Source organism: Acomys russatus, chromosome 28, assembly GCF_903995435.1.
Source record: "Acomys russatus chromosome 28, mAcoRus1.1, whole genome shotgun sequence".
In the NCBI taxonomy this organism is placed as follows: domain Eukaryota; kingdom Metazoa; phylum Chordata; class Mammalia; order Rodentia; family Muridae; genus Acomys; species Acomys russatus.
The window spans coordinates 389,328-407,528 of NC_067164.1; the positions used below are offsets into that span (position 1 = coordinate 389,328).

The 18,201-nt window shown below is 40.4% G+C and overlaps 1 protein-coding gene across 1 annotated transcript in view; it reads right to left on the reverse strand.

Moving 5' to 3' along the window:
• The window catches only part of Corin (corin, serine peptidase), a 247,726-nt gene that overhangs the window by 141,229 nt on the left and 88,296 nt on the right, over positions 1-18,201 (reverse strand). Inside the window, exon 5 of the mRNA XM_051170139.1 lies at positions 9,180-9,364. Coding sequence (XP_051026096.1) covers positions 9,180-9,364 — 185 coding nt within the window. The remainder of the gene's footprint in view (positions 1-9,179; positions 9,365-18,201) is intronic.

The following is an 18,201-nucleotide window of genomic DNA, read 5'->3' on the forward strand; positions in this document are numbered from 1 at the left end:
TGAACCAAAAGTAGACAGATGCCCTTGGCATCGGGACACTGACCACAACACTGAGAAACACAGAGACCAAGCCACAGTCTTGACTTCCTGATTTGAGCCTCTCAGAGTGCGGCAAACAGGTATGAGTGAGGAGAGCTATCCTGTGCTAACTCAAGCAGAGCAACCCTTGGCATGGAATAGAAACCTAATCACAAATAACCTATAAACAAGAGTGACAGAGACCAGAGGGAACAGGCAGCCTCCAGGCTCAACAAGAAAGGGTCTTTATTTGCCAGGCTTATTCTAGCTAGGAGTGTGCACAGCAGAGGCAAAATGGGACTGTGGTTCCCAGGGAACAGTCATGGTCCAAAGTGAGCAGGTCCGGTGGTCAGTAGGTCAAAAGGAGATGTCAGGGATGAGATGGTTTAAGAAAATAACTCACTACAGAGCAAGATTGAATTCTAATCCCAGAAAAGTTCATCTAGAAGTTTCCCTCTGTTGTTGTTTGGTTTGGTTTGGTTTGGTTTGGATTGGATCGGTTTGGTTTGGTTTGGTTTTCTTGAGACAGGATATTCTATGTAAACCAGGCTGGCTTTAAGCTCCTCCATGAACCTCCTGAGTGCTGGGATTTTAAGCATTCACAGCAAACTTGCAAGTTCCTTGTAAGAATTGATCTGCAGCTGAAATTACAAAATTTTCTGTGACTTGTATAATTTCTCTTCCTCTCCTTCCTTTTGCCTACTCTGCCTAGAATGCCCTATATCAGAGCCTTACAGACAGGTACTTGCAGATGGAGAGAGAGAGAGAGAGAGAGGGAGAGAGAGAGAGAGAGAGAGAGAGAGAGAGAGAGAGAGAGAGAGAGAGAGAGAGAGAGAGATTACTAGTACAGGCAAATGAAGCAGACTAGCAGATTTACTGGAGCCTAGAGTGTAAAAAGTGTAAGTACTGGGTGAAAAGACAGAGAAGTTATTGGCTCTGAAGATGATGAGCAAGATGTCTACACTGCAGGGCCACAGGCTGTGTTCACACTGAGTGTGAACTGTCATTCTCCAGAAGCCTCCCACATAGGATGTAGCCACACTTCCTACTTCCTTTTTCAACATATCCCATCTTGTCTAAGAAGTAGTACTTGAGGGCTGTATCAAATTCTATCAGTTTCAAAGACTAAAGGAAAGAAGTGCCTGTCTCACTCCCAGACTAGTGGGCTGTGTACGTTTGATACTTTCCCCCTGAATACAGTGCCAATTGCCTGCTACAGTAACTGGTTTAATAATTTGCTTCTTTTCTGCCCTGTTTTGAAGTCCAGGATCTCTTGCACAGAAGCAAGAACTCTACCACCAAGTCACATCAAAGCCCAATAAGCTACTCATTTGGCCATTTTTCTTTCTATTTTCTTTCTTTCTTTCTTTCTTTCTTTCTTTCTTTCTTTCTTTCTTTTTTATCTTAAGTCAAAAAGGATTATTTTCTATCAATTTTGAAACTGCAGTACATGACAAGCAAGTTTTTTTAATTATTTTGCAAATTCACTTTTCACTTAAATGTTTCTGCCTTCTTCTTTGATACTTTACAATGATTTCATATGTAGTCCACATAAGTATGCAAATTGAGGTTTGGTTAGTATTCTTGGTATACTTTGCTTGAGTGTGGCATTTTTAAACATTTTAAAAATTTTTTATATATACATTTATATTATCACACATAAATACAATAAACTACCTATAGCAAGAAGAACCATGACACAATCAGGAATTATATAAATGTTACATTCTTAGTAACACCCCACTCCCTGGCCCCAACCTGCCCTAACCCATGTCTCTCCTGAATTGACCATTTGAGGTCAACGCCTTGTTTAAGGTCTGAGCCTATGTCTAAATATTTATCTCATCATTGGCTTATGAAATCATGAGACGGGCATGTTATCATTCTTCTCCCAGCTACAATACAGTTAAGTACATGGTACAAAGAATGTGTCCACTGAACTGAAACAGTTGAATTGTGCGAAGTGCATCTCAGCTTCCAAAGTTGTCCCAAATATATTTTCTCAGGGATGAAGTGGCTTGACAGTCAAGTTATCACCTGTGTCAGGATGTTGGGGAGTTACATATTTGGCTTCCACCTCAATTCCCAGCACCTATAAAGTAAAACTATTACAACTCAAATATAAGTCATTGAATGCTAAGTTAAAGTTCTTAAAAGAGGTGTAACATCGAGTATTGGAAAAGGTAGGTAAGAAATTTAAAGTAATAAATGCAAGATCCTTTGAGATTCTGGGGAAAACATCGTTTTATCTAAAGCTGGCAAATGTAATGAAAAGAACATGGCTAGCTTTTAATACTTTCGTGGCACTGCCTATAATCACTGTCAAAACAACGATTCCAAGAATATCAAAGAACTAGTATGGCATCAGCTCTCCGAAATGATCCTGTGATTCAATAGAAATTGAGAGTGGGTGCTTTATCCAGACCCAGCAACTATTATTAGGGCGTCTGATACTATGAAGTGGTTGCTATCAGCAACGAGAACCAGACAAAGCAAATACAATACTAGGAAAAGGAGGAGGAAAATGGAAGAATAAATAGCTGAAGCCTTTCATGGCAGGGGATCTTTTTAGACTCAGAGAAATCCCATTTAAAAACTACTTTCCATATATGATTACAACCAAGGTAAAGTAAAGGATTAGCTGGAACACTCAGAATGATTGATGGGCCTTGAACTTTAGCCCCCTTGAGTTCTCACCACTTGGCTATGGAAACACGCACAAATGTTTATTTTTAAACCCCTGAAGAACAGTTCCCACAGCATTATCACTTTAGCACGTGATTTACTTTGCAGGGCCCGGCAATAGAAAGGATAAGACAACTGTGTGCCCTATATGAGAACAAAATGTCTCAGGAATTATGACTGATTTAAAGGCAGCTAAGAGGAGATGAATTGAATTCCCAGAACCACGCATTAGGAAAGGCAGTTAATTCAGGTTGTGGGCTTTAGCTCAGTATAATCTGGAAAGACATTTGAGAGTTCTTTTGAGGAAAGGGGCTGCAGTTGAGGGTAGCATTCAAGGATCACTAATTGACTCCCAGGATGGTATGGTGTGCTAGTTGATGGAAGATGGCTGGGGAGTGGAGAGGATGGATTTAAAATAACCCTGGGATGACCTTTCTCACCCTCAATTTCTTAATTTATAAAATGAAGATGAAAATACTGCAGGGACTTACTTGAAGCAGGAGGAGCTAACAGCTGTGAAAGCATTTTGGTAGAAAGAACGAGGTACCAAATATAAAGGCGAGGGGGAAATACTATTTTCATGGGGCCAATTATTTCACAAGTGTGGAGGAGAGCCTCAGATAGGAGTCAGCCTTTGCTCACATTCGTGTCTGAGGCTGAGCAGGAACCTAACACGAGGGCACGTTCAGTGTCTGCTACTTACACCGCAATACCTGTTCCCTTCCCCTTTGCCAAGAAGGACCCCTTTCTAGTAAAATATTCATTACTCATCCATGTAATTAATTCTAGGCTACTCTCCTGTCATTTATCCCAAGTCTCTGTAATTGCTGCATGTCAGTGTTTACACGAGTCACTGGTGTTCTTCTCTTTCTTTCTACATGTATTTGTCATAGTCTATGTTCAATACCCCTTAAAGGCATGAAGCATACTTGGTGGTGGGGGGAGTGTGGTGGTGATGGTGGTGGTGATGGTGGTGGTGGTGGTGGTGAAGGTGGTGGTGGTGTCATGGTGGTGGTAGTGTGGTGGTCCTGATGGTGGTGGTGTGGTGGTGGTGATGGTGTGGTATGGTATGGTGTGGTGTGATGGTGATGGTGTGGTGTGGTGTGATGGTGATGGTGGTGGTGATGGTGGTGATGGTGTGGTGTGGTGTGATGGTGATGGTGATGGTGGTGGTGATGGTGGTGATGGTGGTGGTGATGGTGATGATGTGGTATGGTGTGATGGTGGTGGTGGTGATGGTGGTGGTGATGGTGGTGGTGGTGGTGGTGATGGTGGTGGTGGTGATGGTGATGATGTGGTATGGTGTGATGGTGGTGGTGGTGATGGTGGTGGTGGTGATGGTGATGGTGTGATGGTGTGATGGTGTGGTGATGATGGTGGTGGTGATGGTGGTGGTGGTGGTGGTGGTGAAGGTGGTGGTGGTGTCATGGTTGTGGTAGTGTGGTGGTCCTGATGGTGGTGGTGATGGTGTGGTATGGTGTGGTGTGGTGTGGTGTGGTGTGGTGTGGTATGGTGTGGTGTGGTGTGGTGTGGTGTGATGGTGATGGTGGTGGTGATGGTGGTGATGGTGGTGGTGATGGTGATGATGTGGTATGGTGTGATGGTGGTGGTGGTGATGGTGGTGGTGATGGTGGTGGTGGTGATGGTGGTGGTGGTGATGGTGATGGTGATGGTGATGGTGGTGTGATGGTGGTGGTGGTGATGGTGGTGGTGGTGATGGTGATGGTGATGGTGTGATGGGTGTGGTGATGATGGTGATGGTGTGGTGGTGATGGTGATGGTGTGATGGTGTGGTGATGATGGTAATGGTGTGGTGGTGATGGTGATGGTGTGATGGTGTGGTGTGATGATGATGATGGTGTGGTGGTGATGGTGATGGTGTGATGGTGTGGTGATGATGATGATGGTGTGGTGGTGATGGTGTGATGGTGTGGTGATGATGGTGATGGTGTGGTGTTGATGGTGATGGTGATGGTGTGGTGGTGGTGGTGTGGTGGTCATGGTGGTAGTGTCGAAATGGTGGTGGTGGTGATGGTGGTGGTGAGAATGATGGGATTTGAGAAAGAACTTTTAAAAATATAAACCTCTTTCAGGCTTTCTTAAATTCAATACCATTGACATTTTGGACGATGGAATATTTTTTAATTGGGGGCTGTACTTTGTTTATTGAGCAATGTTTAGTAGAATGCCTGGTCTCAATAATGAACGTAATTACTCATATAACTTCACTTCTACTCATGTGTAATAACAAAAAATGTTGGGAAAATCACCTATGGTTTAGCAGTATAGCACTGCAGAGCTGGAGAGATGACTTGGTGGTTAAGAGCATTGGCTGCTCTTACAGAGGGTCTGGGTTCAATTCCCAGCACCCACATGACAGCTCACAACTGTCTATAACTCCAGTTCCTGAGGATCTGATACTATCACATAGATATACATGCAGGCAAAACACCAATGCACGTAAAATAAAAATAAATAAAACATTTTTTAAAGTACTGCATTGTATGGCTATAAATTAAAACTATGATTGCTGTTAATAATTTTAATTTTTAGAGTCCCTGGGGTGATATTCAGACTAGAACAAGCACTCAGTTTGTTCAATGAATTTTTTAAAACTGAGAAAAAGGCTAAATTTGGTAGTCTTTAAAGTGGTTTATAGAACAAGCCCTTGTAAGTCTGTATTATATAATAAATGCTTTTCTACTGTAAATACAATATTATTAGCATACGATCCCTTCTCAGTAGGCAAATAGGTATGCTAGGCATTATATCCTTATACATACATGGAGATTAATGGCTTTCCTGAGAGCACAAGAACCATAAGGATATTTGGGAAGAGCCTATTGGTCCATCAAGTATGTGGTAATATTTTTAATCTAAGAAAATATTTTATCAGACAGATGACATTTCAGAAAAAAAGTTACTTTAAAAATAACTGCAACTAAGAACCTAAAAAGATTGCAAGTCTGATTACTGCACTAAGAAATCACTACTCTAGTGAACACAGCGCTTTAATTATAATTGTTTCGCCATTTTGCCCAAAGCCATTAATCTTTTCTAAGATTAGAAGTGCTTCAACACTTCCTGATGGCAGAGGACTACATTGCCAGTGACATCTCAGGGTAACTTATTGAAGAGTAGATACTGGTGTGTGTGTGTGTGTGTGTGTGTGTGTGTGTATGATTTTGACTGAGAAACAGATATTTGGAAATTTCTCCCAACTGTGAGTTCTTGGCCAATTAAAGCCAAAAATCAGAAAGAAGGAAATAACACAAGTATAACTATACATTAAGGAAATAGAAGTCAATCATACAGTAGAAAAAACTGTAATAAGACAAAAATACTCATTAGAAAGTCAGATATAAAGATATAATAAGGAAGTCTCTAGGAAGCCTTACCAAAGGAGGCAGGGAGGGAGGGAGGGAGGGAGAGAGAGAGAGAGAGGGAGGGAGAGAGGGAGAGAGAGAGAATCACTGTTGTCTAAATGAAAATTGAATTATTGTCATATAGCCTAATAGGAAAAAAATAATAGATCATCTTAATAGATATAAAGAAAGGATTTGGTAAAATTAAGATCATTTATGATTTTAAAAAGCTGCACTATAGAGAACAAGTATATTGTTTTTATATATTTAGGATCATATAACAGAAACATATATATATTAGCTGTGATGTATGTATGTATATATCATAACTAATAAAGTAAGAGGCCAGAGACCATCACCTTGAGAGAACACAATGAGGGTTCAAAAGAGGAGTTGGAGAGAAGAAATAGAAAGGGGAAATAATGTAATTATATTTTGATTTTAAAATTACAAATAATGACACCAACCTAGAGCCACCTGGGAAAAAGAAAAAGAACTGTCCAGATAATACTGGTCTGCAGCCATGTCTGTGACACATTTTTTTAATTTCAAGTTGCTGTAGGAGGGACCATCCCTAGGCAGATAAACCTGGGCTATATAGGAAAGGTAGCTGGGAAAACCTGAAAGCAAAACGATAAACAGCTGGGCAAGACTGATGCACGGTGGTCTTTCCTTTAGCTTCTGCTTTTAAGTTCAGCTTCCCTCAGTGATGGACTGTGTACTAGTCGGGGTTCCATAAGTCACAGAACTTATGGAATGAATCTCTGTCTCTCTGTCTCCCATGTGTATGGAATTTATTGGAATGGCTTATACACTGTAGTCGAACTAAGCCAACAATGCCTATTTGTGAGTGGAAAGTCCAGCAATCTTGTAGTTTCTCAGTACCATGAGGCTGGGTGTCTCAGCTGGCCTTCTGTATAAGTTGGACTCCTGAAGAAGTAGGCTCCAATGGATGTGCTGGCAAAGTGAGGGCAAGCAGGCAAAGATGAAAGGAGATATGCATGCTATCAGAGGGAAAAAGTAATTACCAGCCTTACCCAGCTGTGAGCCCTGTGAGCTAATAATGACTGGCCTGGAAAAACATACATACTGGGGCAACAGTGCCATGAATGGCATGGAAGTAACCAACAACTTTCTGAATGGATTTAAAGCCTGCACCATGACATGAAACTCCTACCTGGCACTATGATCACAACCAGAAACCTATGGCTAAATGAGTCATAAGCCCTGGGGAGAACCTACTGCTATCATTCCCTAAATGGCCATAGTATTAAGATGACTCCTGATGTCTTGTGATATGCACAGACTAGTGCATCTCCCAACCCTCACTGGAGAAGTTTCTTTTTGCAGTAGATAGAGATTAACATAGAGACTCACAACTAGTCAAGGTGCCAACAAAAAGACTGCTGAGTGCTCAGTCTTAAATGGAACATTTATGCCAAACCCTCCCCACCCCACCCCATGAAGCTCTGTGATCATGATGAAACAAAGATTAGAAAGACAGGGAGAGCCAAAGGCTTTGGATGACTGAAAGGAAACCATATTTTCTAGACATAGCAGGGAAGCTGCACATACGAACTCACAGAGAACATGACAGATGCACAAGACCCATGCAAGCTTAAGCTGGAACAAATCCCAGTAAGGAGGCAAGCATGAAGTCTTCCCTCTAGCTGGGGAGCTATTGGCAATTTAGAGCTACCAGGAGAGGTAGAGTTTATTTTCTTTAAGGTTCTAACACCTTGTAGGTTGACCACGTTCTAGTGGATGGCCACACACACAAGAGTATATGGGCAGCAGAAATCATACTAAGTAGATTTTTAAAAAATGAATATACAAAGTTGGGATGACAGGGAAGCAAGTGGGTCTGAAAGGAGTTGAATGAAGAAGATAGAATATGACCAAATTATATCATATAAAAATTTCAAATAATTAATAAAAATAATAAAGAGAAAACTGTTTCTGTTCCACGTGCAGGAAAAAGAAACATAAGTGTTGAAAATGGTAAAATTCAGTCAGAGACCTTCGCAATACATCCACCCACTAAATCACGTTTGTATTAGTCAACTTTGCATCACTGTTTAAAGAGAAGAGAGATTTGGTTTGCCTCAGAGTTTCGGAGATTTTGATCCACGGTCACTCACATTACTTTGGGACTGTTTGGAGATAAAAAATAATAATAATAATGGCAAAGGCACATGGTAGATGAAGCTTCTCATCCCATGGTGGCTGGGGAGCATAGAGAAACAGAAAGACAAGCTCATGTCCCAATACCCACTTCAGAGGCTGGAACCCAATGACTTTGAGCAACATTTCAGATCAAAACAATAATGAAGTATAACCATGGTGCATATTAAAGTGTAAATAACTAGACCATTAAAATGGATAAATATTTGTGCAAGAGAAAGGGCAATGAAATGGTTACGCATTTTTAAAAATATCATCAAATTCCTCAGAGAAAGATACCTTAAAATCACAGAGAGATGTCTTAATGCGTTTGCCATAAGTATAAAAATGAAAAAGACTGAAACTTCCAACATCAGGAGGGGATAGGAACAAAATGACCTTTTACGTGTAGATGCCAGGAGAAGTCCGTACGACTAATTTAGAGAACTACTTTACTGAATAAGTCCACAACTATGTTCAACCAAAGACATGTACAAAACAATAAAAGAATTGTTCTTCGTAATAACCAAAACTGCACATAACCCAATGTCCATCAATAACAGATTAGAGAAATACATTGTTGTATAATGTTGTATAACGGAGCACTTCATCCAATGAGAAATGGAACCCGCAATAAAAGCAATGCATTGCTCAAGTGTAATGTTAGCCAAATGCAAAAAGATATAAAAATGTCACACATTATTTAACTCCATTTACATGAGGTCCAGTAACAAGCAAAGCTACATAAGGTGATGGAAGTCTCCAACAAACGTGAGATGAACAAGAGGGTTTTTGCGGGCATTTCTAGGTATGGTTAATATCCAGCTTCTTAATCTGGAGTCTTCTCATTTTGTTACAGCATTTTAGACTGTGCACCTATTTATATAGATGTCCCCAAATGGATGATATATCTGAATACAAACTTTGAAAGGAAACACGGATACTTACATTGCTTTCCATGTTCCTGCTGCAGGGAGAAGCAGATCCTGCTGACATTGCTCTCATTCTTGGTGTGGTCTATAAACTGAGAGCATCTGAGGGAATCTGGCCAGGAGGAGTTCACCATCCCTAGGACAGATTCACACCCTTCTTTTGCATCCTCACAGAAAGATCTACAGGGTAGGAGGCCACGCCTAAATGGAAATTTTAAAAGGGAGAATTAATATCATTATAGCGTAGTTCTCAAGACAATAATGATATTAAAATTAGCCACCAGCAACATAATGTTGACTATTAACTTGCATTTCCTATGTACAGTAAGCAATTTAAATTTCTGTATTCACTCCTAGAACAGTTTAAGCCACCTAATTATATGGATTCTGAAGATAATAACCTAATTTCACAACGCATTGTGTAGTCGTCTATTGTAGAAGCGTTTCTCTCCCCCCCAATGATTGTTCTTAAGCTTCTTCTGTTACCGTATACTGGCCAAGCAAAAGAAATAAAAAAAGAAAAACAAAGGCCCCCAATTTGAAAGAGCAAAAGTAGATCAAAAAGTATGTTATGCTCAGTTTTTGTCTTTCCTTTGAAAAAACCAAACGCTCTCTCAGAGGCAAATAAAGGAAGCTGTTCTTTATCCCCCCGGGCCTTCATGAAAAGCTCATGCACACAAGTGGCAATTTGGAATATCTCATGTACTTGAAAAGATTTATCAAGCTTCTGGTTTGTATTCTGCAGATTAAAAATATGAGTCGCCATATGTTAACAGTAAAAGCTGTGATGTCCCAGGAGCTAGTCCTCAATCCTCCTTGTATACACCAGAACGCTCCCAGATCCCCAGCTTGCTCTGGGGATTTTAACTTCTTTGCTAGCAATTTCAAGGCCATGGGCTGGTTCCTCTCAGAGCCAAGTGGCTTTCTCTGCCTCTCAGCTATAGGTTGTATCTTTTATCCTTGTCCATCCCTGCCAAAGACATTTCAAAGGACTTTAAGAAAAATGGGAATGAGCCTGGTGTGGTGGAGCACACCTTTAATCGCAGCACTCGGGGGGCAGAGGCAGGCAGATCACTGTGGGTTCAAGGCCAGGCTGGTCTACAAAGTGAGCCTAGGACAGCCAAGGCTAACATAGAGAAACCCTGTCTTGAAAAACCAAAAGAAAAAAGAAAAACTGGAATGAAAAATAAATTTTATGTGAGTCCCAACAAAGCAACTATTTCAAATTTTAATATCACAAAATCATACAATATTGGATCTATAATAAGCCTTTCCTGGGAAGCAAAGCCCCACAAAGATTCTGGGGCAGATTCAAATGTCACAAACTTCTTACTACCAGGTTCATGATGGTAGAGGTAGGGAAGGGAAGCAGGTGTGTGAGCTTCCGGGCCTTGATCTATATGTCTTCTACCAACATCTATTCTGGTATAATAACTGGACTTTACAAATCCCTTGATTACACAGCTTGTATGCCATACACCATTTGTTCCACCGATACAGCAAACGATAGGACCTAACATCTAGTGGATTATACTGGACCTTCCATGATCTTTGAGAGCCTCGGAGGAGATATCCTGTTCTATATAGGAAATGAAGAAGGAGTTCTCAACATTTATGCTTCTGTGGTGGTGATAGGGTCGCACTCAGGACATTGCCTATCCGGCTTATCTTAGATTTCCCATTCCCTGTCCTCATATTGAGAAAAGATCTCACTAAGTTGCCCATGCTGGCCTTGAACGCACTCTGTACCCCCAAACAGACAATGAACTTCTGATCATCCCGAATCAACCTACCAAGCTACCGGTGTATCACCAGCCATCCCTCAGCAATGGCATTCTAATAAGATAATTCCATTTTACCTTTAAAATGTTGTACTAAAATTACACTTTAAAATAATCTATTTAAATCAATAAACCTCTGCTCCTGGGGGCTCACAGTGACTGAGCCACCCATAAGGAAGCCTTCATGAATCTAACCTAGGCCCTCTGCATCCATGTCATGGATGCGTAGCTTGGTATTTTGCGGGATTCTTAGCAGAAGGAGTGATGGATGTCTCTGATGCTTTTGCCTGATTTTGGAACCCTTGTCCTCCTACTAGGTTGCCTCATCTACCTTTAATATAAAGGGAGGTTCTTAGTCTTACTGCAACTTGATATGACAAGTTTGGTTGACATCCCTAGAAGGTCTGCCCTTTTCTGAATGGAAACAGAAGAGTAGTAGATGGGGAGGGGAGAAGGGAGGGAAAACTGTGCTTAGGATGTAATATATAAAAGAATAAACTAATAAAAATAAACTAATAAAAATTTAAAAGATAATGAAAAAACGTATTTCAATTAATTGTAACTGAACGTGATAGTAAAGGAAGATAAGTTTTACATTTGAACAAGTTACACTGAGAACATAAAACATTAATTGGTCCTGATTGCCACTTGGGAATAGATGGGTATCTTCATCCGTGCTTCTACTGCTGTGATAAAACACATGGCCAAGGCAACATACAAAAGAAAGTAATTAATTTAGGACGTATGATTTCAGAGGGTTAGAGTCCATGATGTTAGAGCAAAGGAATGGTAGCAGGAACAGCAGAGAGCTTACATCTTGATCCACAAGCAGGAGCAAGAGAGCTAGCTTGGAAAGGTCTGGGCTTTTGAAACCTCAAAGCCTGGTCAAAGTAACATACTTCCTCCAACAAGGCCACACCTCCCAGTCCTTCCGAAGCAGTTCCACCAAGAGAAACTAACCATCAAACACGTGAGCATATTCCAGGCATTCTCATTCAGACCACCACAATTAGATCTTGTAGAATTAAAAGTGAGAAGTCTCCCAAATGGATCTGTCTGAGGCTACTTATTATTCACCCTCTGTGTCTTTTTTCATATCCCAAAATTAAGTATTTAACTCAGAAACTGACCCATTGTCACAGACTCTTACCCTCTACCACGATCATTTTCCTAAGTCCCCTACTCTGTATCCTCCATGGATACTCTGTTACTATCTGACCTTGAGCCAACAGTTTACTGATGCCAAGACTCAGTTTCCCCATTTGAAGAGTGAGGAATTTGGAAGAACTTGAGTTTAGACCACTTTCCATAATTCTTTTGTTATGAACACTTTGTAAATTGGAATTCATTCTTCAGAGCAGTGTTTCTCAGAGGAGCACTGAGGTCACAATAATCCTATCAGCATTGCTGAACTGCAAGAAATAACAGACATTTTTCTCAAGGTTTGAATGGGGGTAGATAGAAATCCTAAAATACCATCAGACTTTCTGTTCTATAATTAGTGCCTAGGAAAAAATGTCTAGAGTGTTTCCAAATAAGTCTCCTCAGAGGTGTAACCAACTGAGACCCATGAGTTTTACATTGCTGGACTAGAATATGTGAGCAGGGGTAGAGTATTAATAACTATGAGCCCTTGCAAACCGAACAAATCAGGAGCCATTTGTTCTTGTTTTGCCTGAAATTCAGCTGCCTGTGAAGGGCAGATGTGTTTTGTTTTTCATCCCATGGAACAGGGTGGTGAGACAGTCGACACTATTTTGGAATATAAGTGTCTATATCCAAGCAACAACACATTGGTAACTGAAAACAGTGTTTGACGAAGAGAAGGACCACTTTCACTATCAGAATGACTATTTTAGAAAGGGTGATTGCTCTTAATTGATGTGTGAAGTACATTTAATATGGTTCAAAAATAAATGCCCTGATGCATTTCAACTCAAGTGAAGGCAAAGAGTCCTAATGAAACATGTTACCACACTTTGATAATAAGGACTTGTAATATTTTCACTAGAAAGGATGCTTTTATTTTTTTATAATTTAATTAATTTATTCAGATTACAGTTCACTTGTTATCACATCACTTGTATCTTCCCATTCCTCCCTCCTTCCTGCTTTCGCCCTATTCCCCTTCCCTAGGTCTATGACCAAGGGGGACCTCCTCCCCCACTATATAGTCATAGGCTATCCAGTCTTATCCTAGGAGCCTGCTTATTCTTTCTCTGAGTGCCACACCAAGGGGAGGTGGTCAAATAGGGGCACCAGAGTTCATATCTGAGTCAGTCCCCACTCTCCCCACAACTGTGGAGAATGTCCTGGCCATTGGCTAGATCTGAGTAGGGGTTTGATGTTTACTGCTTGTATTGCCAGATGGATGTTTTTAAATGGTTAATCTACCAAAAATATTGTTCACTTACTTTATAACTTCATTGCTGAATTTATTTCCAGGAAATTTTATTATGATACATCTAAAAGTATACAGATGTTTATCTAGAAAAATTTTATGATAGTCATAAATGTAAATTTGTTAAATAACCTAGAGCTACAAAATAAACTTATATGACCAGTAGGCTTTTAAGAATTATAAATTATATTTTCTATCAATTTGAGCTACTTTGTAGAAATATTTCTGATAAATTTTTTGAGAATTTCATGTGACCACCACCACCATTGTGCAATATATTTTGATCAAATTCATCCCTCACTTCTCCCCTTAATGCCTTCCAAAGTCACCATCACCTCCTAATGATCAATTTTGTGCTCTTTTATTTTTAATTAGTTATTGAGTCCAATTTGTGCTATCCATATGCACCTGAATTTTGGAGTATCTCTTCCTCCCCTAAGAGATAACAACTGTTCACAGGTCCTCACAGATAAGATCTAAAGAATCCCCTTCACACTCTATGCTGTGTGGTTTCACCTTGTGCAGGTAGTCACAGCTGCTGTGGATCCATAGCTACAGTGATTGCATCAAATCCAGAAAACCCTGCTTTGTTCTGATCCTCACTGACCTCTGATCCCTACAATCTTTCTGCCCCTTCTTCAAAAGTAGTGCAAAGAGTCTTATAGAAGAATTGGGGCATAGAAAAACCTGGAGGGGACAGGAACTCCACAACGAGACCAATGGAGTCAACAAATCCTGGCAGAGTAGGGAGTGCTGCAGAGACTGATGCACCAACCAAAAACCATAAAAGGATGAATACCTAGACTCTCTACTCAGATGTAGCCGATAGGCAACACTGTCTCCTTGTGACAGTCACTTATTTCCTTCTCTGCACTTTGGTCAGTTGTGAGATTCTGCATTAGCCACCATCTACTGCATAAAGAAAGTTCTCTGATGAAGTCTAAGAGCTGCACTAATTGATGGATAAGGTGATGATATAAAGTTAGGAGGTAGTTTGATATTATGTCCACTGAAAAGAATAATAATGGTAGGCTCACTCCTAGGACCTCTGAGATCCCCAAACCCAGAGTTTTTGGCCAGACTTACAATTTGAGGCACATGTTTCCTTCTGTAAAGCAGGCCTTAAATCCAGACAGAAAACAATTGGTTATTTCTATAACAATGTTGCCACTATTGTACCCATGGACATAGCTCACCACACTGGTCATTGTTGTAGCTCACATGGTTCACAGCTGTGAAAGCCTTTTGATTATCGCCTCCTCCCCCACTGGGTGCTACATTGGTTCTTTCCCTTGGGTTTCCCAAAAGCAATCATTTCATATAACTATACTTAGAAAAAAAACAAGAAATTGACAGTAATAAAATAACTTTGAGCCAAAAGTTCTGATCAAATATTGCTAAGGTATTTACTCAAAATCTCACATCACACCATCTAGTTTAATTTAAATAAACTATGCCTAAAATATATTAGAAATTTTGATTTAAAAAAAATATTTCTGTGGGTGCTGGGTAAGATGATTTGTGGCAAGGAAAACTTAAAATATCACCATGAGCTCTGCCTTCTACTGTTCCTGCCTTTGGAAGCCCCTCTGTTGATTATGTGCTGGCCTATTGACTTACTTCCAACCATAGAAGCTAATAAGATTCCATTTCATCATTAGCTACATATGATTATGACTTTTATCTTATTTACACTCCCCTACACTCTTCTTTTTTGCCGACCTTGACAAAACAAGTTGCCATACATATTAAAGCTGTTTGGCCTTGAGGGCGACCCATTTCTTGACAGCCCTTGAGAAAATGAAGCTCTTCTAATGACTCATGAATTTCAAAATGGATCCTTCCCCAGTCAAGCCTTCAGACAAGGCCTCAGCTCTAGCCAACACCTTAACTTACACAGTGAGGCTCTGGAGAGAGGAGCCAGCTAAGTAAGCCCAAGGTTCCTATTCACGGAAGTATAACCTAATACATGTGAGTTATTTTAAACCACTGAAAGGATAATGAATACACTTTTCCTTGGCACATCACTTTGTCAAAGTGTTGTTACTGAGTTCCATGTGTGATTTATGGATGATGAGACTTAAGCAATCATTTTTAATGCAATCCTAGTTTGTCATTTTTAGACTGAGCTGTTTAGCAACCAATGCTCACAAAGTCAGAGTTGGGCATCTCCTAGAGACCCTAGACCCTTGCTTAGCCATGAAAACACTGTTCATGTCTAAAGAGTCTTATTAGATCATCTGCCTCTGTTTTCTCCTTTTCTGTCTCAAGAAGACTAAAACTTAAAGAGATCTGGGGACCAAATACTATGGCCCTAGAATTGTTTACTAGGTGATCCACTTTCACATATGAACTAACATGACACAAAAATATTAATCCATTGCCATTGTTAGAGAGGGAGAGACAACAGGTGGCTTGGTGAGGGGTCAATTGCATATCAAGTGACCGAAGAAACCTTACCTGTCATATAAGAGAAAGACAGAATGTTTCCTTAGTCTCTACCTGCACCAGGCATAAAGATTAAGAAGTGAAGTGAAGGCTTGCCTTTCCATAGTCTCTCATCAGAAGAGAAATAATGGAAGGAATCTGAGTATCTTTTACTCTCTGTAGTCTGGAACTCTAACAACTAGAAAAGTTGTCTTGTCTTTATTTGTAATAATCATGGTTCCAGCATGAAAAAGATGACCCACTGAAGTTGGAGGGAGGACTGCATAGTATTCAATGAAAGAACTATTGACAAAAGCAGTGCTTCCTGTTACCAGCAAGGGTTAGCACAGTAGGGTGGGGCCAGGAGCTGTTGTTGCTGGAACATAGGAAGAGTCATCTAGGGAAGGCTGATGTGCAGGAGTCCTGGCCTGCCATATAGGATACACCCAAAAGCAACATGAGATGACCACGAGCCAACCTGCCTGCCCTGCACTCTGATCTCCTACTGGTGGCTCATATGACATGAGTTCAACAGAGAGCCTGAAGGTGATCATTTCTGAAACAATGTCTAGGAAAGAATTGGAGCAAAGGTATGCAGCAAATGACTATGAAGAAGTAAATGAAGAATGCCCAGCACATCACCCAGCATGCCTCACATCTAATGGGGCTCAACAAACACTTGTTGAGGGAGGAAACACAATGGCATGTTGAGTAGATGGTTCAACTATTATTCACTTAAAACCTGGTAGGAGGTTTTATAACTCAGATTCAGCAAATGCAGCCATGGCAGGTTTTGTACATTGTGGGTTGTGTTTGTCTTGGGGGGAGTGGGGCTGCTGCAGAAGGGCATACTTCAGATGGAAGCAAAATCATGTCACTGTCCAAGGAAGAAAAGTGAGCATAATTTCCACTCAAGTGAAAGTTACTCTTGTGTCCTTCTTCAGCCAAAATTAGAAATGATCTGAATATTAAACCATCCATCTATTCATTTGTTTGCTAATTTGTTTATCTCCCAACAATACAATGTAAGCTCCACAAAGCCAATGGTTCCTGGGCATTGTCTTTGCAACATTTCCCTAGTCTACAAATGGAGACACCACAGGAAGCTGTTGGATAAATGAGTGAACTGTGCGAAGGATAACTTAGGTGCCCCTAGGAATAAAGCTGTTGACGGAGAGCCATCGCCACAATGCCCTCTCCCAAGTTCAGCGAGCTGGACAAGAACAAAAACCTTCTCTTCCCCACCCACAGACTCCCTCTTCCTGGCCACTGCAAGGTCTACACACACTATTCAGTCTTTACATCCTTCCCACGTAATAGGAAAATGTCAGTAAAATAAATAAAAACACCCACAGTCTTGTTTATCTGGAAACTTTGAGGTTTCATTCTTAGGAAAGAAAAACTCAAAGAAATCCAAACAGATGAGTAAGCCAACAAGAATATCACAAAGCCACAAAACAGCTCCCGAAGGAAGAGCAAAAGACATGCCTCCTAACTGATGGGACACTGGTTATCTTAGTATTTGGCACACTTACGGAGACCCACAGGATAGAAGACTGACAGATATCAAAAGCAGCTTGTAACTGAGGCTGTTGTATTTTGTTTATCATCAAATGATGCAATGACGAGGGTCTTCAAGTGAATGGAGTCACGTGTATGATTTTTAAGTTCTAGTTACATGCAGGAATTGGAGAGAAGAGTAAATGAGCTCACCGCTGAAGTGGGTAAAGTATGAGTGCCCCCAGACACTGGCAGTAACACAACAAGATATTTTCAGAAGGATTTTGACTGGCCTGATTCTCCAGTTTTACAACTTGATATAAAACAAAAGCAATCTGAATTATCCATTGAACTGTACACTGCCTACACGTTAGACCATTTTGACTCATCTGATGGAGTCCCACCTAAGATGGCATTTTAGGCATGATTTTGCAAAGTAGCTAACTAATGTTGTCTGGCATTAAAAGGAACTGTATAATCTGTGCTTGTAAGACTGAACAGTCAGCTGACAAATACATACAAGACTAGACCTCTGATTCCAACTTAGGAAGTAACTTAACTGTAGTAAGTTATTTAACCCTTGTGAGTAACCAGCAAACACCTCTAGGAGACTTAGCTAGTAACAGGACCAGAGTCCACTTTCTTTACCAGTGACCTATACAGTTTTAATATAATTATTTTAATGCTAATTTTCCATATGTACTCAAAAGTGGCACAATAACGTTGTAACATGTCAAGTCCTTAGTAAGATAAATTAGTGGTATGCAATATTTCTCTCTAGAGAATAATAATATAATCTTACTGGGACTTTATACACTTGATGAATTCTCCAAAGAATGTTCTAATTCCTATTACACAATGTAACACAATGCCAAGGCTGCACGTACGTAGAGGACTGTTACAGGCTGTGCTGTGACAGAACACTGCCA